At 41.9% G+C, this 25,898-nt stretch overlaps 2 protein-coding genes across 3 annotated transcripts; one reads left to right on the top strand and one right to left on the bottom strand.

Annotated features, from left to right (window-relative positions):
• The first annotated feature begins 509 nt into the window (after window positions 1–509).
• Window positions 510–12,592, top strand: neto2b (neuropilin (NRP) and tolloid (TLL)-like 2b). Of its 2 annotated transcripts, XM_021598845.2 has the most exons (12): window positions 510–991; window positions 1,479–1,535; window positions 3,281–3,421; window positions 3,592–3,840; window positions 4,128–4,175; window positions 4,341–4,468; window positions 6,232–6,333; window positions 6,577–6,703; window positions 9,620–9,733; window positions 9,948–10,078; window positions 10,266–10,358; window positions 11,096–12,592. In XM_021598845.2, the coding sequence occupies exons 1-12, from the start codon at window positions 982–984 to the stop codon at window positions 11,543–11,545; spliced, it is 1,650 nt and encodes a 549-aa protein (XP_021454520.1). In that variant the 5' UTR covers window positions 510–981; the 3' UTR covers window positions 11,546–12,592. The 2 variants fall into 2 exon arrangements, with proteins under 2 accessions (XP_021454520.1, XP_036831691.1); XM_036975796.1 differs by lacking the exon at window positions 1,479–1,535.
• Window positions 12,593–18,126: 5,534 nt separating this feature from the next.
• On the bottom strand, window positions 18,127–25,657 carry si:dkey-30c15.2 (uncharacterized protein LOC558938 homolog). Its single transcript, XM_021598921.2, has 12 exons — window positions 25,464–25,657; window positions 25,210–25,253; window positions 23,653–23,716; window positions 22,702–22,836; window positions 21,997–22,092; window positions 21,856–21,905; window positions 21,619–21,738; window positions 21,446–21,491; window positions 21,280–21,351; window positions 20,974–21,124; window positions 20,607–20,680; window positions 18,127–20,245 (listed from the first exon to the last, which is right to left on the bottom strand). Exons 1-12 carry the CDS (start codon window positions 25,497–25,499, stop codon window positions 20,087–20,089), a joined length of 1,047 nt encoding a protein of 348 aa, XP_021454596.1. The 5' UTR covers window positions 25,500–25,657; the 3' UTR covers window positions 18,127–20,086.
• Window positions 25,658–25,898: the final 241 nt, after the last annotated feature.

Here is a 25,898-nt window from a genome sequence, read left to right as displayed (position 1 = left end):
ATCTATTTCACTTGCTTTAAGAATGTAAACATATTTCCAATTCCAATAAAGCCCTTCAATTGAATTGAGTGTAATAGATGCATAATAAGAACAATGTGCTTCTGGCACATCCTGTGTGTGTGTGTGTGTGTGTGTGTGTGTGTGTGTGTGTGTGTGTGTGTGTGTGTGTGTGTGTGTGTGTGTGTGTGTGTGTGTGTGTGTGTGCGTGCGTGCGTGTATGTGTGCGTGTGCTTGTGTGTCAGAGAGAAAAACTGACAGATAGACACTGCTGAAACAAAAACAATTGAAAACATGGTTATTTGGTAATTAAACAATCAAATCAAAAATAACGAAAGTTGGTTATCCCTATTAATCAAACGCTCGAAAAAAACGAAGGAGTAAAGGGAGTTATGGAGGGGGGGGGGGGGGGGGGGGGGGGGGGGGGGGGGGGGGGGGGGGGGGGGGGGGGCGATGCCTGGCCAGCAGTGTCCAATCTTTAAAAAGGGCCGCAGCCAGCTAGTTCCGAGAGAGAGAGAGAGAGAGAGTATCTTTCTCTGAATGGCTGAACCTACAAATTAAACAGAACTTTTAGTTTCATGTTTCTCAAAACAAGGCTATACCCATCTACATAAAGAAGCAATATTTACAGGGACTTCATCACTTCGTGGGATTTTTATTGAACAAGTAGCCAGTTTTGGATAATGATGATTTCCGTTAAGTTTTTTTCCTTATTTGAGATGACAGGGATTCGGAGTCGTTGATCAATTACATTGTATATGTCTATATTTAGAGCTTTTTACAAAAACACGTAGCAGTGTCTTATCCGCGGCGATGTAGTGTAAATTGCATTCTACGAGGAAAGTTGTGGTTTGTAAAAGTCGATTCTAACGTTTTACCCTGAAAAGCGTAAAGGAGGCGGGTATTAAAGGAAGAAAGCAAGGAACGAAGAAAAGCTTTGTAGCCTAGCAAGCCATCCTGTGAGGAAACTGAGCGGAGGAGGAGATGTACATATGTGAGTTTAGACTGGGTGTGGGTGTGTGTGCCAACTGTCTTGTCAGCCTCTTTCTTGATGTGGTTGTTTTGCTGGTCGGCCTCTGTTTGCGTGTGTGTTGTGTTTGCGCGCGCGCCTTCATGCGTTTGTGTATCCATTTCCATTTCATTTTCATCAGCAATGAATGCTCAACTGACAGACTTTAGTCAGAGGCGCATGATGCCCACATCAGCTCGTGGTACAAAACTGGGTGATTCAGTGCGCAAGCGGCCCAGTGATGCTGAAGTGACAGCTCCCTCAGCGCGCTGTCTCTTTCCACACACACTCTGTAAAACACCAGTAGCAGATGTGCCGCTGATGGTCCTCGGGTTTCAGAGTGTGTGTCTTTTTATTCTTTATCCCTCAAACTCTCTCTCTCTCTCTCTCTCTCTCTCTCTCTCTCTATCTCTCTCTCTCTCTCTCTCTCTCTCCTGATTTACTCTCTATGCCCTATTCAACCCCCATCCAGTCTGGGTAGCTCTCTTTCTGATAGAGGAAGGCTTTGCATTGGCACAGAAAACCAAAGGTGGGTGTGATCTCATTTATATGGCAGAAATGTGTTCTATTTAGGGTGAATGTTTGTTTTAATTCACTGAACAAAAATATAAATACAACATGTAAAGTGTTGGTCCCATGTTTCATGAGCTGAAATAAAATATCCCAGAAATGTTCCATATGCACAAAAATCTTATTTCTCACAAATTTTGGGCATGTGGTGGTTCATTTCTTTACTATCAAATGAGGAGAGACAAACTTATCACACAAGTCAGAGTTATACTTAAACTACATCTTTAATAGTGAGAGCTTGGCAATAGCAATGGCTTGTCGACGAAACACCGTCTCTGATGATCCTTTGAGAGCGGCAACACAAAGGCTACTGAGATCTTTCATAGGAAAGATACACCCCTTTCAACCTACATGACGAACAACAGATAGATAGAATGGGTCACAAGGTTAAGATTTGTATGAAAGATATCTATAATACATAGCAGACAGTATCTGCTGTGTCAACAGTTGTCATTGTAGACCAGTGTCTCCACTCCAAATTGGAACCATCTCTCCCTGGTACCATATAGAACAGAAACATTAACTCATGCTCTGGAATGCTCTTTAGGTTTTATCACCCAAAGACATCGTAAATCTTCTCTGTCAGTGTTATCTCCCAGAGGCCCATCCTCAGTAGAACACACACACACACAAAAGCTATAAGAATACTCTATTCTGTCGAATAAAACAACCATTTGATGCAATAGAAGTATTATAACATAATCTTGCAATTTCTCTCACAGGCACAAATGTGTTTACATCCCTGTTAGTGAGCATTTTTTTATTTGCCAACATAATCCATCCACCTGACAGGTGTGGAATATCAAGAAGCTGATTAAACAGCATGATCATTATACAGGTGCACCTTGTGCTAGGGACAATGAAAGGCCACTCTAAAATGTGCAGTTATGTCACATAACACAATTCCACAGATGTATCAAGTTTTGAGGGAGCGTGCAATTAGCCTGCTGACTACAGGAATGTCCACCTGAGCTGTTGCAAAGAATGTAATGTTCATTTCTTTGACATAAGCTGCCTCCAACGTCGTTTTAGAGATTTTGGCAGTACGTCCAACCAGCCTCACAACCGCAGACCACGTGTATAGCGGTGTGTGGACGAGCGGTTTGCTGATTGCTGTCAACGTTGTGAACAGAGTGCCCTATGGTTGCGGTGGGGTTATGGTATGGGTTGGCATAAGCTACGAACAACGAACACAATTGCTTTTTATCAATGGCAATTTGAATGCACAAAAATACCACGACGAGACCCTGAGGCCTATTTTTTTTAAGCTATCTGTGGCCAATAAATACATATCTGTATCCCCATTCATGTGAAATTCATAGATTAGGATCTAATGAATTTATTTAAATTGACTGATTTCGTATATGAACTGTAACTCAGCAAATTTTTTGAAATTTTTGCATGTTGCGTTTATATTTTTGTTCAGTATATTTTATATCTGTCACATTTTATAAATGTCACAGAAACTCAGTTGTGATCGGTTCAGTTTGTGATGTCTTTCAAGGAATACATACGTTAATTCATGTGTGTTAATTTCAAGTTTGGAAATCAAACTAAGACAGTGCTTTTGGGGTCATCCCCATTATATAGAAGTACCCTCATAATCAAGCTGTTTCTACACCTGAATAATATCGGTGACATCACTGTACTAATAAATACTTCCTGGTGTGTGGTGTGTGATTGTTTTTTCCATGGCATCCGTAGACTCTCAGAATGTGGGTAAGATTTCCCAGAATGCCCGACAGTGTGGCACCTGGATCAGAAACATCAACGGGGGGCAGTTCAGCTCTCCAAACTACCCTAAAATCTACCCTCCCAACAAGGAGTGCCTCTACATACTGGAAGGTAACACACGCACGCACGCACGCACGCCCACACACACACACACACACACACACACACACACACACACACACACACAAACACACACGCACACACAGATTAAAACGCTTACATATTTTGACACAGAGCGCCTTTTTACCTTGGCCAAATAGTGACACCTACTCTCCTTCCAGCCCTGCCCCGTCAGAGGATCGAGCTTCTGTTTGATGACATCTTTTACATTGAGCCATCCTTTGAGTGTCGTTTCGACCACATCGAGGTGAGAGATGGTCCGTTCAGTTTCTCTCCTCTGATCAACCGCTTCTGTGGCTCCTCCAGCCCAGGCCTGGTGCTCTCCAGCGGACGATTCATCTGGATCCGCTTCTCCAGTGATGAGGAGCTGGAGGGACTGGGCTTCAGGGTCCAGTACACCTTTACCGCAGGTAATTTACCTAAGCCACAGCTAATGAACCACAACACACCTTTTACACAGGTAATACACTTCTATACTTACCTTTACCGCAAGTAATTTACCTGAACCACAGCTAATGAACCACAACACACACTTTTACTGCAGGGAGTGGCTAACTCAATCCAACATAACACATCTAGGCATCAGGGTCCAGTACATATTTTCTGCAAGTAATTTACCTCAACCACAGTTAGCACTTTACTGTAGGTAACACATCTTAGGAGCAAACATTGACTTCAGCTTTTTTATTATGTTCAGACCCAGAGTTTCACCTCCACGTGGGAGGAATATTAAATCCTATTCCAGGTAATTCATCAACACTTTAACCACTTCTTCAACTAGATAACAATAATATGACACTTTATTTAACTGGATTTAACAAGATCATATGTGTTTCTTCAACCCACCCTATCACCTCTCTTTCTCCCTGTCTTTCCCTCTCTCTCCTCCCCCCTCCCCCCTATCTGTCAGACTGTCAGTTTGAGCTAAGTGGAGCTGATGGTATGATCCGGTCCGGTCAGGTGGAGGAGGAGGACAAAGTCAAACCTGACCAGGCGGTCGACTGTATCTGGACCATACGAGCTCCGCCCAACTTCAAGGTCTATTACACCTCTATGACATGTCTCAACTCTCTACATCTAAATATCTATATCTAACAATCTATATCTAAATACCTACAGTGCCTTGCGAAAGTATTCGGCCCCCTTGAACTTTGCGACCTTTTGCCACATTTCAGGCTTCAAACATAAAGATATAAAACTGTATTTTTTTGTGAAGAATCAACAACAAGTGGGACACAATCATGAAGTGGAACAACATTTATTGGATATTTCAAACTTTTTTAACAAATCAAAAACTGAAAAATTGGGCGTGCAAAATTATTCAGCCCCCTTAAGTTAATACTTTGTAGCGCCACCTTTTGCTGCGATTACAGCTGTAAGTCGCTTGGGGTATCTCTCTATCAGTTTTGCACATCGAGAGACTGAAATGTTTTCCCATTCCTCCTTGCAAAACAGCTCGAGCTCAGTGAGGTTGGATGGAGAGCATTTGTGAACAGCAGTTTTCAGTTCTTTCCACAGATTCTCGATTGGATTCAGGTCTGGACTTTGACTTGGCCATTCTAACACCTGGATATGTTTATTTTTGAACCATTCCATTGTAGATTTTGCTTTATGTTTTGGATCATTGTCTTGTTGGAAGACAAATCTCCGTCCCAGTCTCAGGTCTTTTGCAGACTCCATCAGGTTTTCTTCCAGAATGGTCCTGTATTTGGCTCCATCCATCTTCCCATCAATTTTAACCATCTTCCCTGTCCCTGCTGAAGAAAAGCAGGCCCAAACCATGATGCTGCCACCACCATGTTTGACAGTGGGGATGGTGTGTTGCTTTTACGCCAAACATAACGTTTTGCATTGTTGCCAAAAAGTTCAATTTTGGTTTCATCTGACCAGAGCACCTTCTTCCACATGTTTGGTGTGTCTCCCAGGTGGCTTGTGGCAAACTTTAACCGACACTTTTTATGGATATCTTTAAGAAATGGCTTTCTTCTTGCCACTCTTCCATAAAGGCCAGATTTGTGCAATATACGACTGATTGTTGTCCTATGGACAGAGTCTCCCACCTCAGCTGTAGATCTCTGCAGTTCATCCAGAGTGATCATGGGCCTCTTTGCTGCATCTCTGATCAGTCTTCTCCTTGTATGAGCTGAAAGTTTAGAGGGACGGCCAGGTCTTGGTAGATTTGCAGTGGTCTGATACTCCTTCCATTTCAATATTATCGCTTGCACAGTGCTCCTTGGGATGTTTAAAGCTTGGGAAATATTTTTGTATCCAAATCCGGCTTTAAACTTCTTCACAACAGTATCTCGGACCTGCCTGGTGTGTTCCTTGTTCTTCATGATGCTCTCTGCGCTTTTAACGGACCTCTGAGACTATCACAGTGCAGGTGCATTTATACGGAGACTTGATTACACACAGGTGGATTGTATTTATCATCATTAGTCATTTAGGTCAACATTGGATCATTCAGAGATCCTCACTGAACTTCTGGAGAGAGTTTGCTGCACTGAAAGTAAAGGGGCTGAATAATTTTGCACGCCCAATTTTTCAGTTTTTGATTTGTTAAAAAAGTTTGAAATATCCAATAAATGTCGTTCCACTTCATGATTGTGTCCCACTTGTTGTTGATTCTTCACAAAAAAATACAGTTTTATATCTTTATGTTTGAAGCCTGAAATGTGGCAAAAGGTCGCAAAGTTTAAGGGGGCCGAATACTTTCGCAAGGCACTGTATATCTCCCCTCTTTAACAACTCCCTCCCCTCCCTCCATCCATCTGTTTCTCTCTCCCTTTTTTCTTGGTCAGATCTACCTGCGGTTTCTGGAGTACCAGCTGGAGAATTCGAACGAGTGTAAGAAGAACTTTGTGGCCGTGTACGACGGCAGCAGTGCCATAGAGGACCTCAAGGTAGGAGTTGGAATGAGAACTACTTCACTGACTCACTCGCTCACTCACTACTATGCAGTAATACATATCATTCCCACATTGTACCCATTCATAATAAAACTAGAGGAGAGTTAGCACTAATCAACATTAACTACTCATCGGAATAAAGCTTGTGCAGTGATGCATGTGATAGTGAGTTTATTGTTGTCATACTTTTAGAATGTTATGAATTGTTTATTTACTGTGACATCACGGTCACTGCAGGCCAAGTTCTGCAGTACCGTGGCCACTGACGTAATGCTTGACAACGGGGTGGGCGTGGTCAGGATGTGGGCCGACGAAGGCAGCAGACTCAGCCGCTTTCGGATGCTCTTCACGTCTTTCGCAGACCGTGAGTCCATCACGTTCTTTCTGTCTTTCTCTTCACCCCTTTCTTCACCTGTTTGGCCTACCATGAGTCTATCACCCACTCACTTTACCTCTCTATAACTCTTTCTACCTCTCTCTTTCCCTCACAGGCTCACTCTTTCCCTGAATCTGTCTTACGCTTCCCCTTTCCCGCTTTCTTCATCTCATCCTTATCTGCTGTGTGTCTCTCTCACTTTACCTCTTTGTACCTCTCCTGTATTTCTATTGCTCATACTTACTTTTTTTTTTATCACTTTCGTGATTTTTTTTGCACGTCTGTGGTACATTTTCACAACTCTTAAGCACAAAAATCAAAACAGATCATCGAAATGGCTGATGTTTCAAAACTCTAAGGACATTTTCAACTGACTGAGTACAACAAAAAGATTCACAAAGTCACTTGTTCACTGCACCAAATCACTCTTTAAATGTAGATACATATTCAATCCAAGTATCTGCTTTTCAAAATTCTATATTCACTTTACTTTTGATATAGTTTTCTTATAATTTGTTAACAATACAATTAATTATCACTTTATCAAACTACTCAAAACTGGTAACTACTGAGCCAAAATGATGTAGTGCCTAGTTAACGTATATAGTTTGATAACTGCTGAACACTGTCAAATTCTATATTTCTACCTCATAAATGTATCAATTTGACATCAATTTATGTTTGAAGGTTAAACCAAATCATATATGGATGTGACTCAGGTGTATCAATGAAATTCAGATCATGTGTGGAATATATTGTTATACAACCCAGGTATTCCAGCTGTGCATTTTATACTACACTATAATTACAAATGGTAGCAAATAGTGACTTTTTCCACTATGTGTTACCATTTTGATTTATAGTGTAGTATAAAATGCACTGCTGAAATACCTGGGTTGTATAACAATATATTCCACTCATTATCTGAATTTCATTGATACACTGTAAGCTGAGAAACAGGTGATACTGTATTAGTTGACAAGTCACGTAGAAAAGGTGATCTTGTACAATGTTCCATTGAGTAGAAATCAGTGGAGGCTGCTGAAGAGAGGACAGCCCCTAATAATGGCTGGAATATAGTGTAATGGTATGGAGTAAATGGAATGATATAAAAACCCATGAAAACCAAAAGAAATGTGACACCATTCCATTTACTCCGTTCTGGACATTATTATGAGCCATCCTCCCCTCAGCAGCCTCCACTGGCAGAAAGGGCTTACAAACCGTGGTTTTACCGTAGCCGTCATTGTAAAATAAGAATTTGTTCTTAACTGACTTGCCTAGTTAAATAAAGGTCAAATAAAAATACAAAATATAAAGTAGCCAACTGTTTAACAATACCCCTATTTCTGATGATTTGTCCTATGTACTATATGTATTGTATGGTGCATGCCAAATTATAATCAAATACTATATGGAATATATTTACCATCTACTACTTGGTTCCATTCTGCACTGCAAAAACTACAGTTTTGCAATGTGTATCTTGTATTTTTTGCTATTGGCTTTAATGGTAGTTAAAATAACTAAATGGTGAGCCTATCATTATCTGATGTATTGGTGACCGAATGAAATGTTCTCATGGTATTTCACAGAAAACATTTGCATGAATCACTGATGAATGATTTTGCATGAATGACTCAGTGTTGAAAGATGTGTGAAACCCCAACGAATGCACAATCAAACGTTCTGAACATGCAATAGGGGGCATTACAAATTCACCACATACTTGTGAAAATAGCACCAAAGCGAGTGTAAAAAACTGTAACATAATTGTATCCTCTTGTAGCTGAGACTTCACATAGCTGTTTCAGATTTGTTTTTCTCTTACGTTATAGGTTTACATACACTATATATACAAAAGTATGTGGACACCCCTTCAAATGAGTGGATTCGGCTATTTCAGCCACTCCCATTGCTGACATTTGTATAAAATCGAGAACAAAGTCATGCAATCTCCATAGACAAACATTGGCAGTAAAATGGCCTTACTGAAGAGCTCAGTGACTTTCAATGTGGCACCGTCATAGGATTCCAACAAGTCAGTTTGTTAAAATGTATGCAATGCTAGACCTGCCCCGGTCAAGTGTAAGGGCTCTTATTGTGAAGTGAAAATGTCTAGAAGCAACAACTGCTCAGCCACAAAGTGGTAGGCCACACAAGCTCACAGAACGGGACTTCTGGGTGCTGAAGCACGTAGTGCATAAAAATTGTCTGTCCTCGGTTGCAACACTCACTACCGAGTTCCAAACCGCGGTTTCCGTGGCCAAGCAACCACACACAAGCCTAGATCATCTACTATGCCAAGCATGGAGTGGTGTAACTCTTGCCCCCCCCCCCCCCCCCCCCCCCCCCCCATTGGACTCTGGAGCAGTGGAAACGCGTTCTGGAGTGATGAATCACACTCAACCATCTGGGTTTGGCAAATGGCAGGAGAACAGGAGAACTACACCTGCCCCAATCCATAGTGCCAACTGTAAAGTTTGGTGGAGGAGGAATAATGGTCTGGGGCTGTTTTTCATGGTTCATGCTAGGCACCTTAGTTCCAGTGAAGGGAAATCTTAACGCTACAGCATACAATGACATTCTAGATGATTCTGTGCTTCCAACTTTGTGGCAACAGCTTGGGGAAACCCTTTCCTGTTTCAGCATGACAGACAATGCCCCTGTGCACAAAGCGAGGTCCATGCAGAAATGGTTTGTCGAGATCAGTGTGGAAGAACTTGAATGCCCATGATTTTGGAATTAGATGTTCGACGAGCAGGTGTCCACATACTTTTGGTCATGTAGTGTAGCATAACTGTGCTAGTAAAGGTTACAACTAACATAATGGCTCGTCATATCGAATAACTAAAAAATGATTTGTGTGTGTGTGTGCTGTGTGCGTGCGTGTGTGTGTTGCAGCCCCATGTTCAGGCGACATGTTCTTCTGTCACAGTAGCATGTGCATCAACAACTCTCTGGTGTGTAACGGGGTGCAGAACTGTGTCTTTCCCTGGGACGAGAGCAACTGTAAAGGTCAGACACATGTTATGTTATACTGTGTTATATTTTCATAATATCATCTTCATATTTCACATCAAGAGGAAAAACACATTTTTGTTGGACGATTCCCGGAATCAGTAGGGAATGAGCAGGAAATCCAGAATCCTCCCACCAGGTTTTCTAAGAATTTTGCAAAAGTTACCGGAATTTTGGAACCCTAAGTCTCTCGTTCTCTGTCTCTCTGTAGAGAAGAAGCCAAAAGGTATATTCCATCACATTACTAAGACCCATGGGACAATTATAGGTGTGTCTACAGGACTCGTCCTCCTCCTCCTCGTCATCTCCATACTGGTGCAGGTCAAACAGCCCCGCAAGAAGGTGTGTAGCAACCAAATGTTGACAAATATTACAAATGATGTTTGACAGTCAATCGTCTGTGTGTGAATGAACAACATTCGTAAAATGAAGCACTTTACTATTCTACGAGTGGCATGGGTCTGGGTCGTCGAGAGAGAAATAAAGTGTCTATCCCGCTTGTGGGATCCTAACCCTTGTATGTTAACAGGTGGTGGCGCGGAAGAGTGCCCTTTTCAATCGAGCGGACTTCAAGGAAGTGTTTGAACCTCCGCACTACGAACTCTTCTCACTCAGAGAGAAGGTGGGTTTAACATCTAGACTTAATGATATATACCAAACCAAAATATAAAAGGCAACATGCAAAAATGTCAACGATTTTTCTGAGTTACAGTTCATATAAGGAAATCAGACAATTTAAATAAATTAAATCTATGGATTTCATGACTAGGCAGGGGTGCAGCCACAGGTGGGCCTGCAAGGGCAATGGCCCACCCACTGGGGAGCCAGGCTCTGCCAATCAGAATTTGTTTTTCCCCACAAAAGGGCTTTAATTACAGACAGAAATACTCCTCAGCACCCCGGTTGGACGTACTGCCAAATTCTCTAAAACAACGTTGGAGGCAGCTTATGGTAGAGAAATGAACATTACATTGTGTGGCAAAAGCTCTGGTGGACATTCCTGCAGTCAGCATACCAATTGCAATGATCATGCTGTTTAAGCAGCTTCTTGACAGATTATATTGGCAAAGGAGAAATGCTCATTAATAGGAATGTAAACAAATGTGTGCACAAAATTTGAGAGAAATAAGCTTTTTGTAGTTTTGGAACATTTCTTGGATTTTTTATTTCAGCTACATGTTGGGTTTATATTTTTGTTCAGTGTAGTTTATTATGCTACTGATGTTTTAATCTTGCATTTTACTTTGCTTTACTTAGTTTATAAAGTAGTGATGATGATGATGATGATGACGGTGGTAAGGAGGATGATGACGATGATCACTGTATGAAGATGGTTATCATCATCTTTGTCATCCTAAGGAGTTGTCTACGGACATAGACCTACCAGAAGAACTCCAATCTCTCAACGCTCTGAGACGTTCCTCCACCACTTCCCGCTGCATCCATGAGCACCACTGTGGCTCCCAGACCTCCGCCAACCCCAGCCGACGTGCTTCCTCTGTGGGCATAGGATCCATGGAGCTCCCCTTCCGGTGCGAGTTCACCCAGGGTCAGCCAGGCTCCCTACCCTCTCTGAGAGGCGTCAACAGCAGCCTGAGGAAGAAGAGCTGGCCTAGTATGAAACAGGTAGGACTGGTGGGAGGCGAGGACCTGGTGGACCGGGTAAGGGGGAGGGAGGATAGGGTGATGGAAGAGGAGGAAGAAGAGGAGGTGGAAGGAGGGAAGTGTGATGTGTATGTACGCAGAGGGATGAGCATGAGATCCATCTGTGAGATGTCTCAGCAGAGATCGATGTCCATGGACTTCTGAGAGAGAATGAGGAGAGGAGGAAGGGGACAGAAAGGAGGATGTGGTGGAGGAAGGAGAGAACATTTGTGATAGAAAAACAATCAGTATCGCTTGACACATTTACTATGAAGGAAAATAGATTGGACCCCAACCCCTAACCTAGACACTATCTCTGAAACTCCGACTATCCTGTTGCACTGGATCTACGAGTTAAAGGCATCATCTGTAACTTCGATCACCGTTAAAAAGTACACCCTGACACTTTTCTGAAGGTGACAATCTGGTATGCAAACCACAAGTATGACAACCAAAAACGAAGAGGAACAGGAACACACTGATGTTTTGTTTTAAGTTAATTATGTTTGTATTTCATGTTTTTGCCACAGGGAAAAGAGAATTGATGGAGTGTGTCCTTAACGTCGGCCTCCTTTAACAAATACTGTTCCAAGGCTGGAGACAGGCCTTATAGTGTGAAGTTCTTATTTATTTCATGACATACCTCACTGTGTATTTTTTCCCTAAAGGTTTTTTCTCTCCATTTGTTGATTTTGTATTCATAGTTTTAGAGAGGATAGTTGATGGAGAATTGTGTTTACGGTTAGCACTGGATGATAATGATGAAGGATGCCTTGTATCATTGTGTTGTTGTTTTGTTTTGATAAATTTTGTTTTGTTATTGAATCTATTAAAGAATGTGGCTCTTGGTGACTGGGGTGAGTTGATGGTGACTGAACCATGTGGCTGTGGTAGATGAGGATCAGAGTGAGTTGGCCATGGTTTCCGTTGAACACTCCAACACCCACCCCTCTCTCTGCTGAGACAGCATGGTTTTATGAGGCTTCCTGTAATGGTCTGTCACACCACTACGCAGGCAAGAAAGCCCCTCTTGAAACCCTGACTAACACAACCAAGCAATATACAACCAATAAACAACCAAATGTACAAACAATATACATACTGTAGACAGTGAGCGCCAAAAGTATTGGGACAGTGACATTTTTTGTTGTTTTGGCTCTGTACTCCAGCACTTTGGATTTCAAATGGTACAATGACTGCAAGGTTAAAGTGCAGACTGTCAGTTTTAATTTGAGGGTATTTTCATCAATATCGGGTGAACCGTTTAGAAATTACAGCACTTTTTGTACATAGGAACCACATTTTAGGGGACCGAAGGTATTGGGACATATTCACTTATATGTGTATTAAAGTAATCAAAAGTTTAGTATTTGGTCCCATATTCCTAGTGGCTCTACAAACTTGTTGGATGCATTTGCTGTTTGTTTTGGTTGTGTTTCAGATAATTTTGTGCCCAACAGAAATGAATGGTAAATAATGTATTGTATCATTTTGGAGTCACTTTTATTGTAAATAAGAATAGAATATGTTTCTAAACACTTCAACATTAATGTAGATGCTACCATGATTACAGATAATCCTGAATGAATCGTGAATAATGATGTTACAGATGCACAAATATGATACCCCCAAGACATGCTAACCCTATAACAATAATAGGGGATGTTAGCAATTGGGGGGGGGGGGTATCAATATTAGCCGTAATCATCGTAGCATGCACATGAATGTAAAAGTGTTTAGAAATATATTCTGTTCTTATAGTGATTGTATCATTTCAAATCCAAACTGCTGGAGTACAGAACCAAAACAACAACAAATGTGTCACTGTCCCAATACTTTTGGAGCTCATTGTAGCTTGTCAGAACCACCCTATGGGCAGTGGTTGGTTGGCTGAGATTACTTCTCCAATCATGTGGGGGAGTTTTAGAATAGATGGTCTGTATTTAGGATATTGATGTGGATACCATTTACTTCCATTTTTAATCTCCCCCAATTGAATGCATGCAATATACAAGCAAAAATGTATTTACATTTGAGTTATTTAGTTATGCAGAGCTACAATAAGAGCATTACCTACCTCAACTAAGTTGGGTAAGACAATGATATATGACTACTAAGGACTGATATAAGCCTGGGAATAAAACACAGGTCCTCCCATCTAAGTTACAGCATATTAAGACACATTAACCAGAAAATACTTCAGTGATGAGTCAGAACATAGCTCTTATTCAAAATAATTCACTGCCAGCAGGACTGTGAACTAACTCTCTCTGTCGCAAGCACGCACGCACACGCACGCACGCACACACACACTTGTACCTGCATGGTATGAGGACAATGAGATATGTCATTACTGATGGTATGTGACCCATTTGAGTCAGACTTGGTTTGGTAAACAGAGTAGATGAAGGTTTAACAAACGTGAAGCCTTGGGTCTGGTGGCTCACATCCAACTTATTCTCCATGAAAGAGGATGGCTTTGTCATAACGTGTTGATTACTGCTCTATGTAGGTCACTCATATTGTATTAATGCTCTAACATTTGCTGTGTTTGATCTTTCGTTCCATAGATATGGTATGAAAGAATGACCCATAGTGTTTTATTGCCAGGGCATTTTATTTCTTTATCTTATGACATATAGTTCAATCAAAGTAGACTAATTGCACTGGTCAACTTTGGGCTGCTACATCATTCATTGAGTGATTTCTTTAATGTGCAAAAATAATAATTTGGGACTAAAGTCTTTAGAAATATCTAAATTGTGTTTTATTTTTTATTACATTTATTTAACCTTTATTTTAGCAGATAGTCCCATTGAGACCAAGGTCTCTTTTCCAAGGGAGCCCTGCATGAACACAATTGATACAGTGTACAAAATTCAAGCATACAATGTCATAAAAACATACAATATTACAAGCAATTTAAGAAGCAAACACATTCCTCAACACTGAGTTTCTCCATTAACAAAAAATACAATTAACTTCTACTGGCTTAATCTATTGATGTAATTCATCATTAAAATAGTATAACTCACTTTATTTAAAAAGCATACACAGTATTCACTAATGACCTGATTCACAGATAACATAATCACATGCAACTAGAACTTTGGCATAGATGATCCATGTCAACGGCAGACATGCGCTGAAAAGTTAAGCACGCAACTGTGCACTGATCTCAAATCAGAGTACAGCCTGCTGAAAAGTTAAGCATGCAACTGTGCACTGATCTCAAATCAGAGTACAGCCTGCTGAAAAGTGAAAAGGCACAGGACCTAACTATGGCTTTTTGGCTTTTTGTCTCTGTCGGTGCTGTAGGAATTCACACTTTTCACCCCTGTCTCAGCACCTGTGGGCCAGAGACACACACAGGAAGTACAAACACATACAGGAAGTACAGATGTTAAAACATTCATAGATTTCAGTTTCAGACACAGCATGAAATAACAGTATTGGAGATGAGTTATTTGAAACAGGAGGAAGAGGGGTTATTTGATTAAGTAAAGCTCAATTCAAAGTTCACAGCTGCAATAGTCCACTGGCCTATTATAACATACAACATATAGCAAGTCTCATATCACCAAAAGCGTGAACATACAGTGGGGAGAACAAATATTTGATACACTGACGATTTTGCAGGTTTTCCCTACTTACAAAGCATGTAGAGGTCTGTAATTTGTACCTATGATAAAAAATTACAGACCTCTACATGCTTTGTAAGTAGGAAAACCTGCAAAATCGGCAGTGTATCAAATGCTTGTTCTCCCCACTGTATGTCATAATGGACCGGCAGGCTATTGCAATTTTACTATATACACTATATTTACAAAAGTAAATTAGTGGATTCGACTATTTCAGCAACACCTATTACTGACAGGTGTATAAAATCAAGCACATAGCCATGCTATCTCCATAGACAAACACTGCCAGTACAATGGCCTTACTGAAGAGCTCAGTCACTTTCAATGTAGCATAGTCAGTTCGTCAAATTTCTGCTCTGCTAGGGCTGCCCTGATCAACTGTAAGTGCTGTTATTGTGAAGTAGAAACATCTAGGAGCAACAACGGCTCAGCCGCGAGATGGTTGGCCACAGAAGTTCACAGAACAGGACCGCTGAGTGCTGTCCACGCTTGCAACACTCACTAACAAGTTCCAAACTGCCTTTGGAAGCAATGTCAGCACAAGAACTGTTCATCGGGAGCTTCATGAAATGGGTTTCCATGGCTGTGCAGCCACACACAAGCCTAAGATCCCAACGTGCAATACCAAGCGTCGGCTGGGGTGGTGTAAAGCTCACCGCCATTGGACTCTAGAGTAGTGGAAATGTGTTCTCTGGAGTGATGAATCACGCTTAACCCTCGAGCAGTCCGACAGACGAAATAGTGGAGGTCAAGTCACTGTTTGTGAAAATAAAATAATGACGAGACTTACCAATCAACTTGTAGATAAATTGTCTCTACTCCATGGCTCTAAAGTTAGTGAGAGAGAGCAGAATTGAAATAGCTGTCTAAGAAATCTAAAGTATAGCTCAATTGTTACATTGATTACTTTTAGCAGTAAATAAACAGAGAAGAGGTGGACAATTGGCATCTAAACATTGAGGTGAAAATAGAGAAAAGAAGAATGTCAACACAATAAAATAGTTTTTATCGCTGTCGAGATGTTATCAGGAAAAGCTACGACTCTCTCCCAGAGCGCCCGGGTCTTTCTGCCTTGGGCTCCAATGTGTATGACTATTGACTTTATGATACGTTATCAATAACGCAAATTAATCTCCATTTCCATACATTTGGTTTCCATGCAAAAATGTAAAGAATGCTATTTTATTTTATAGAAGGTTCAAACAATACATTATGTGTTTAATGTCTGGGTTAAGTGCTTAGCTGGTGCAGGGCAGATCTCATGTTTTTCTTAGTTCATTGAACAGTCTAATGGCTACAGCAAAAAACATTTCCTCCTGTTAGTCTTACAATGGGGGCAGCAGAGGAGCCTTCCAAATGGCAGGAGTTCAGATGCGGGATTGAGGATTTGGATTCCATCACCCAAGATTGCATAATATGGGCCTTCCTAAGAGTTTTCTGTCAGGCTTGCTTGACCTTGGAGCTGAGGTTCACAATACTTTGAATGTCAATATTCAACCAATGATCTTAGGGATTTGGGAAACAAAATGTGTCCTTATAAAGTGTACCTTGCCATGTCAAATAAAATGACAACACTGACCTTCTGACTCCAGCGAGTGTGTACCAAGGCAAAATAGGTAAACACAAAGACCTACTATGAAACTTTCCATTTTCCACAGACTGAGTCTGTATATCTCTTTGTGTAGGTAACCTAGTAGTCAAATGATGTGTTATATTACACCTTGTCCTGATCAACCACTAAAACGTCATATAGTACCTGCCCTGGGTCTCTCTGGCTAACCATTAACAGTGGTTTAGTGTCAATATAGAGTGACCTCTCGACCTGAACCACTGTTGTGTCTGCAGGGAGGTGTTTATATTAGGAGGGATAGGGTGGGGCAGAGTGATTGAGGAGAGAGGTTGTGAGGGAAGGGGTGTATGTGGTACTTATGATAATGGGGTGGGGGGGTTAGGCTTGGCCCTTAAGACCCTCACAAACTTCTACAGATGCACCATTGAGAGCATCCTGTTGGGCTGTATCACCGCCTGGTACGACAATTGCACCGTCCGCAACCGCAGAGCTTTTCAGAGGGTGGTGCGGTCAGCTCAATGTGTTACCGGGGGCACACTGCCTGCCCTCCGGGACATCTACAGCACCCGGTGTCACAGGAAGGCCAAGAAGATCATCAAGGACCTCAGCCACCCGAGCCACTGTTCACCCCATGAGGGGGTTAGGACAGGTCCATCAAAGCTGAGACCGAGAGACTGAAAAACAGCTTCTATCTCAATGCCATCAGACGATTAAATAGTCACCACTAGCCGGCATCTGCCCAGTACCCTGCCCTGAACTGAGTCGCAGTTTCTAGCCAGCTCCCGGCTGGAGTGTTGTAAAGCTCGCCACAATTGGACTTTTCTGGAGTGATGAATCATGCTTCACAATCGGGCAGTCCGACAAACAAATCTGGGTATGGAGGATGCCAGGAGAATGCTACCTGCCCCAATGCATAGTGCAAACTATACATTTTGGTGGAGGAGGGATAATGGTATTGGGCTGTTTTTCACAGTTAGGGCTAGGCACCTTAGTTCCAGTGAAAGGAAATCTTAATGTTACAGTATACAATGACATTCTAGACAATTCTGTGCTTCCAACTTTGTGGCAACAGTTTGTGGAAGGCCCTTTCCTGTTTCAGCATGACAATGCTCCCTTGCATAAAGTGAGGTCCATACAGACATGGTGTGTCGAGATCGGTGTGGAAGAACTTGACTGGCCTACACAGAGCCCTGACCTCAACCCCATCGTACACCTTTGGGATGAGTTGGAATGCCGACTGCGAGTAATACGTAACCGCCCAACATCTTCACCTCACTAATGGTCTTCTGGCTGAATCGAAGCAAGGTGCGTGACCTTAATCTTTTAAACTCTCATGTCTCTCATCACACACTTTCACATGTATAGTCACACACTGACTGGGCCTGACACAGCACAAAATCCTATCTCATTTATGTCACCACTTGACTCAGCACTCCGATGTCTGAAGTCATTATGATACAAGGTCACCATAGGACTAAACCATTTTTTCCTTAGCTTACCATAAAAGAGATGAGGAGAACATCAGTAGAATGGGACTGGGTAAGAATGCATTTATTGTACAAATAAACATCATAACAACATGTCATGTCAAGTTCTCCTGGGATTTTACTGACCACAAAAGAAGGTATACTTGTCAAAATATAATAAAGCACTGGTCAACAAATAAATGCAAAATGACTCACATTCGTATTTTTCTACTTTTATACACATGTCAAACAGTATTCCCTTTAAACTGCGCGCAGTAGCTTGAGACTGCCCCGCAGCTCCCCCAGGACTGCCTTGCAGAGCACAGAAGAAATATCAGCCCACAGATAGAAGAAGATAGAAGATTGAACTTCACTCAACTTCCTAGCGTTTTCCCTGTTAGTTAACACTATCAACGTTTCCCTTTACTGTGGCAATTGTGACCAAGTGAGTTATTAGCCCAGTTATAGATAATGTGCAGTCAGCAATGGGAGAGTGATTCCTTCCTACAAGAGCACAACATGTCAACATTTCTAGACATCTCTGAAAAGCTAGTCAAATAAAGAGCTTTTTTGTCTTAAAGGGGCAGTGTTGTAATTTGAGACAGGCATGAATAAGCGTAGTAGCCAATAGGCAGAGGGTAGCACAATTTGTCTGATTCTCTGTAATAATGGTATTAGAATAATAATGCATTTTATTTGGTTTCTTGAATTAAACAACACAACAACATGTTCAGTCCCCTCCGTGTCTGAAGGACAAGTGGATAAACAGGTTCATGTCAAGCCCTGCATGTTTTTCTTCTAAACTCTCATGGAATGCAGGCCTACATTGAGCATCACACATTGCTACTGTAGGCTGAATGATAGAACAGCTATTTCCATGCGTTATGGGATGCATTTTCTCCATTGTTTTTCATGGTAGGCCACTCTGGTAGGCCTATATTATGATCAAATAGCAACAGTAGCCTACTTGGCCACTGTTAAAACTGTAACTTAAAGCGAGTACAGCCTCAGTGTGCACAGTAAATGCATGCTGGAAGATGCACAGAATTTTCACAACATTCAAGTTTGCGCTCAGCAGACCCGAAATTTGCTAAATGCCCCCCCAAAATCAAGGGATCATTGATGTCAAATGATAGAATAAAAAACATACCCCTGATCTTTCTTCAGTTTGTTCAGGGTGATACTATATTTACATTGACATGTTTGTCATTTATTAGACGTTCTTATCCAGAGTGACTTACAACCTGATACAAAAGCCTGTGAATGTGTACAAATGTGTACAAAACTGAACGTGTACAAAACTTGCTATTCTTGCTAGTTACATTGTTTGCTATGTTGTAGACAATTCCTGCCGTAGTAACTCTAGCTATCTATTGGAAATTGGGAAAGGGGCCCATCCCCCAACCCTTAAGGAAGTGCTTTGTAAACCATATTAATCAATGAATTAATCAAACGAGAATCATTGTCATATCATGTTGACTTCTATTATTCTCCGGCCCACCTGGCTCTACAACTCATCATAATAATCACCTTATCAACCCTTCTTACAGAAAGAACACAGTACTAAAAATATGATATGAAAGCATTGAAGATTATTTTCAGAATAAATAACAGTAAAATAAGTACATCATAAACTCCATTGTCTTGGCTCCAGAGGAATGAAGTTCTCCCTAGAAACGGATCTAAGGCCAGTGTTGAATCGCTTTCCTCAATGGTGAAGGTTAGTACTTGAGCAGGGAAAACTCTTTCTAGATCTGGGCCAGAGGGAGAATTCCACCAGCGGCATCTCTCGAGTCTGGGTTAAGGGCTAGAGGTCAGGCGTCAATGGGCGCCCCCAAAAATGGTGGATAGATGAGATGTCCCACTCAGGCCGTTTACCATTGACCAACAATGGTCAGTTCCTTTCTGCTTAAGGGGGTGGCTCTCCCATAGCACCATTGCATTAGTAGCTGGGTTTGGTCTGTTTAGTTTATTGACTGTATATGAACCAGAAAAAACTAGCGAGTGGAATGTCTCGCTTCCTCTTCCGTCACTCTGGCGGCCCCCTCAGTGATTCATCGAAGAAGGACAGGGGGGCGTCTTGGCTGAGCAGGGGCATCCTCTCTCCAAGCACAGCGTCTCTGAAGTTTGGTCGTCTCCAGGCGTAGACTACACTGTTCAGACAGCCCTGCAGCGACACCGTCACCGCCTGCAGCGACACCAAGATGGAGTATAGTGGGTACCCAACCAAAGAAATCTGTATTTATTTTCACACAATGTTTTGCCTAAATCCAATGACATGTTGACGTTTTTTTGTTGATTTCACATTGAATTCACGTTAGTTGACTACTCAACCAAATGTCAGTCAGTTCAAAGTCTAGTTTTGATTTACATCTGTGCCCAGTGGGTAAGGATAAAGCATTATGGGTGCTTATCTAGTGTCATTATTAATTTGACATAGTTAAAGAACGCTCTCTAGGGGAAAGGGCAATTCATTCTGGGTGATGGCATCTTGTTAGGGCTATGTATGTCTGCAGTCAGCAGTGAGATAGTTGTACAGAAATACTGACCTGTATAACATAGAGGGGGAAGAGCTTCTCTTTAGGTATGTCTGGCATCACAGACAGGACAACCAGAAGAAGAGCTGGGGACAGGGAAAAAAATAGGAGGTTGGAGATACACGCAGACAATGTGTGTGTGTATCAGAGGAGGCTGGTGGAAGGAGCTATCAGAGGACAGGCTCATTGTAATGGCTGGAATAGAGTAAAACACACTTTTCCATGTGTTATATTTGTTTGGTACACTTCCATTGATTCCGTTCCAGCCATTACAATGAAACCCGTCCTCTTATAGCTCCTCCCACCAGCCTCCTATGGTGTGTGTGTGTGTGTGTGTGTGTGTGTGTGTGTGTGTGTGTGTTGGGATGACTTTGTGTACCTGGCGTCCAACAGAAGATGATAACCACAATCATGTAGCGAACAGTGGAGAACACACCCCTCAGTCTTTTCCTTGAACGTGCGTCTCCCTCCACAGGAAATAGTCCCTCCTCGTACCTGCGATACAAGCTGTCCACCTTGTAGTAAACCACCTGCACAGATACAGTACATCACTCATCATTTTCATGATCATCCTTCTTCATTACATTGGTTGTAAACTACTTAAACTACTGTAAATGAACCCATGTTGATATGGTAACTGTATTGTGTGTTGTATGCTAGACTAGTGAAGATGTCTGGTACTTACCGTGCAGCACACCAACACTAGTATCACACTGAAGAAGAGGAAGCATCGCATGAACATGTCATGGATCTGTTCCTGAAAAAAAAAAAAAAAGGTCTCATTCAATATGCTCTCCAGTCCCTTCATAAACACACAGATACAACCCAGGTGGAACCAGGTATTTACTCACAATATCTGAGCAGTGGTCACTCCAGACATGCAAGAAGAGGATACAGCTAGGAGGAAACACAATCACAGAGAGACGTGAGATAAGGAATCCATTTCATTCATACGATTTGTTTCGCAAGAGTGTCTACATTTTCTCTCATTCGTGTCATTAGACAAATCTTGACACACACACACCTGGTGCAATATGTGCTAACTTCACTGTTGTTTGCTGTCCCGTGTCCGGCTGGTACCAAGTCCGCTGTGGTCAGGACTAAAGACATTGTGTACGCAAAGTACATCACCAACGGCGTAAACCTGTTGGGGCACCGCACACACAAACAGTTAGGGACATATGCTGCTTTTAACACACTACGCAGATCAGTTTGGTTAAATCCAGGGACGTTTTTAGTTGGAAATTAAATAGTGACTCACCACACAAGTGTATTTACAGGCAACACCACCACCCTTCGTCTACACTGGGACTGGGGGGAGAGAGAGATGTTTGATTTTTAGAATGAATCAAACAAAGTCGAGGTGTGTGTGTGTGCCCTTGGTGGAGGGTTGGGACCTCACCTCTTCCTCTCTTGGTCTCTCCCTCCATCTCTCGACAGCTTGCTTTGACTCCCAGGCATACACTACCACCAGCAGAAACGACACACAGTAAAATGTCTGGAACAGAGAACACACACACACACACACCATACACACACAAACACAAAGTTAAATGTATAGACAAAAAAACACACAGTAAAGTGTCGAGAACAGGAAGCGCACCAGGTAAAGAAAGGTCTGTAATAGAAAAGGACAAGCTGTAAAACGGCTTCTTCACACTCTGTCTCTATAAACGACACAGCATAATGTCATGCTCCATGACATAACACAGGATAGAACAGTTCCTCCACCCCAGATGTACTGTGTGTTCTGTCTGCCCTGCAGATTCATCTGCTGGTATGTGAATGTGAAGTCTAAACAAACATGAACTAAAATGCTTTTAAAGTTGGATCACTCGCACTGCAGCACTCAAAGACAGACTATGTACAGTATCTATGCCTTATCTATACCTCAGTCTAGAGGTGAGCACACAAGCATTCTAGTCTTTTCATGAACCACATTTCAAGTAATTCATAGATCTGTAGTGCGTCTCAAAGCTGTAGAGTGTTTTTTAAGGAGACCACGTACAAAATTGAACTCGATTGTATCTACAGAACGTTCATTCTAAGTTGAGGATTGTTATAGTGCACTATCCCTGCAAATAAGAACCACAGTAGGCTGGCTCACCAGTGACAGAGGCAGTAGGTGTTTACAGATTAACACACTGTCGGTGAAGCTGTCGGTCTCATTCATTGCATTGGTGAACATCAAGGTGGCTGCTGCCAACAGATCAGCTACAGCCAGCTGGACCAGGGGATTCACCTAGAGAGACACAGGCGCGTGTTAGCAAAACTAAGAGAAAATGACAACAACATTGTACATCAACGGCCACAGAATATAGCCTGTCTAATGTGCTTGAGGTAAGTGGGAATATACTTGATATCATTCATAGCCGTGGTGTTACAGCGTCTGTAAGACTGTGTCAAGGGTCACGTTGGTCCCATCACCAACATTTCTGACGGTGCTCTGGATGGGTTATTGTATGTTTAGACTTCATGGACATTCAGTAAATAGTTTGTACTGGTACTGTTCGTTCCCTGTTCTATAGTTCAGGTATTATTGTCCCTTTGTCCAGCCAGCCTTTGTGACCCTACTAGAATATTCCTCTGACTTTAGCTAGAGTTGATAGAGCACACAGTCCTATAGTTCTGCCTCAATGAGGGAGTATAGACACAGGCAGACAGACAGATAGTAGCCTGGGCCACGTTCAGCTGGCCACAACGTTTCGGGAAACATAATGATTATGTTTTGTAGAAAAGACATTTAGAGTAAGGAATCATGTCAGCTCTATTCATGACTATTCTACCTGCAATGTTCAGGTAGTTACATCCTGAGTGAGCCTGGTAGACAGATATTTAGCCAAGACACCGCCTTGGAAATAATTTTTACAATAACTAAGTTGCATTATCACACTCACACACACACAGGTACACATAAGCACACACACACAAACATACACACACACACACACACAAGCACGAACACACACACACACACACACACACACACACACACACACACACACACACACACACACACACACACACACAATCAAACATTCTCTTCTCATCCACCCACCTGTTCTTGTAAGTGCCTCCTCCTTGCGATGGAAACCACCAGCACTGAAAAACTCCCAATCAAGCTGTACGCAGAAAGTAAAATACCTCAATACTGACTGTATAAAATTGTAGCACTATTACACAACATTCAATCATTTCATTCAGCATGTTCACAAAGGTTGTGATGGAGAATAATTACAATCAAATTGAAACAGAAACCCATGAAATACAATAAAGAAATATAAAATCCAATATAAAATGTAATGTCCTGTAAGCCTACACTTGACCAATAAACCATCGGAATAACTAGCAGGTATGCCTGACGTAGATGGATTTAATTGAGCACACTGCCCATGAACTCTCTCACTCACACACACACACACACACACACACACACACACACACACACACACACACACACACACACACACACACACACACACACACACACACACACACACACACACACACACACACACACACACACACACACACACACAAACACACACACACACACACACACACACACACACACACACACACACACACACACACACACACACACACACACATTTGTTTTACTATCATTGTGGGGACCAAACAATTGATTCCCAACTCTTAACCTTAACCTTAACCCCAAACCCCTAATCCCAATTGTAACCCTAAACATAAACCTTAAGCCTAAAATAGCCTTTTTACTTGCGGGGGCCAGCAAAATGTCCCCACTTGTGAGGATAGAACTTGTTTTGCTATCCATGTGAGGACTTCTGGGCCCCACAAGGATAGTAAAACCAAAAAAACACGCACACACACACACACACACACTGTGGAGGGGGCTTGGTTGAGGTTATTTAGTAAAAAGGGGGAGCTGTCCAGCCGAGTAGGTGCTGAAATGGGAGGCTAACAACTCAAAAATCACTCACTCATCTCAATTCCTCTGCAATCAGATATAGGCTACATACATTCAAATATAAGAAGTCAAGAAAAAGAACAAGGTAGCCTCAAAAATTACGTATATAAAACTTGACCCAAAATAAACGTAACAAATCAAGCGTTTCTTTGCAGCCAAGCAACAAACTCCTCATCTGCTGTGCAGGCTTAAATTGCACTATGGTAGTGGTGTAACGAGCTATGGTTAGACATAGAAACATAGTGCTTTATATTTTTCTATGGGCCCAGGCTATGATGAGTTAGGATACATTCAGCATTGCGTTATTAACATGCATGTCAGGTTGCTCAACTGGTCTGACTGGCAACACTGAAGAAATATGAATCTGAAAAGATGGGAGGCCAACCGTGTTATTATGACTTGACACATGAAGTCAACTTCTCAGTGGTGTAGCTTGCCAGTCTACATTTTCAACAGCAACAAACTAAAATATGTTCTAGACTAACCTACTATAAATTGGTTTGATTTGAAAACACATAGGTAAAGCTATTTTCACTACACTTAAAAGCAGATAAATGTAGAAACAGCTAGACCTAAATGTCCTCAAATCCTAGCCAACATGAACGCAACACTTTACATTCATGTGTCACAGATAGCCTAAGGGTGTTTGAAGTCAGATGTGCTTACCTTAACGACAGAGATACTAGGTACACAGTCGAGAGACCAGTGATCTAAATAAAGGAAGAACATTCAAATCAATTCAATAGTGTGTTAAAATAGCCTCCTATATAAAACAGACTGAGCCTGGGCTTATAGCACCAATGCAGCTCTGTATGGACCTCTGTATGGATCCACTAGGCCTATAGCTATACCTAAAATGTAAATAGGTTTAGGATACACAACAATTTACTTGCTCTAATCAGTAAAAAAATATTTAATACCTGGTCGTTACTTAAAGTTCCATTCGAAGGATCCATAGTGAATGAGCCACACAATTGCCACCTTGGCAAAGTTATTCAAAGTGCACCTGTCCTTAGCCTGAAATAAAGAACGCGTTATCCATGTGGTCCACAGCACAAAAGATATGATTCTTTCCATAAATCTGAGTGGGTTATTAACAGACGGCCCCGCCCATGGCACAAAGATATCTGCACCTTGGACCAGTCTGTCACGTGTCCACTTACCTGCACAACGAAAAGCCCCGCGGCAAGGGACAGGTGAAGGAATGTCCCCTCGGGAATGCTGTGCATGGCTTTCTTTTGCCTGTCAATGAACCATGACTCATACAGGTTTGGAGATTTTTAGAAAAGGCCAGAGAGGGAAATGCATCCTTGCATAACCTGGAGATTCCAGAATATGGGGCCATTGAAGTTATT

Source organism: Oncorhynchus mykiss, chromosome 1 (assembly GCF_013265735.2).
Source record: "Oncorhynchus mykiss isolate Arlee chromosome 1, USDA_OmykA_1.1, whole genome shotgun sequence".
NCBI classification, from domain to species: Eukaryota; Metazoa; Chordata; class Actinopteri; order Salmoniformes; family Salmonidae; genus Oncorhynchus; species Oncorhynchus mykiss.
Note: the sequence above shows the minus strand (reverse complement) of the source record. Positions and strands in the feature narration are given on the sequence as shown.

What these genes read in the sequence shown, in the direction of transcription:
- neto2b (XM_021598845.2), top strand. An exon ending in CCAGTACACCTTTACCGCAG is followed by an intron (nt 3,841 to 4,127) that starts GTAATTTACCTA and finishes TATTATGTTCAG; the next exon opens with ACCCAGAGTTTCACCTCCAC. An exon ending in GGACGAGAGCAACTGTAAAG is followed by an intron (nt 9,734 to 9,947) that starts GTCAGACACATG and finishes GTCTCTCTGTAG; the next exon opens with AGAAGAAGCCAAAAGGTATA.
- si:dkey-30c15.2 (XM_021598921.2), bottom strand. Translation starts at nt 25,499, where the DNA reads ATGGATCCTTCGAATGGAACTTTAAGTAACGACCAG. An exon ending in GTGACCACTGCTCAGATATT is followed by an intron (nt 21,352 to 21,445) that starts GTGAGTAAATAC and finishes TTTTTTTTTCAG; the next exon opens with GAACAGATCCATGACATGTT. An exon ending in TCCCCCTCTATGTTATACAG is followed by an intron (nt 20,246 to 20,606) that starts GTCAGTATTTCT and finishes GTGTCGCTGCAG; the next exon opens with GCGGTGACGGTGTCGCTGCA.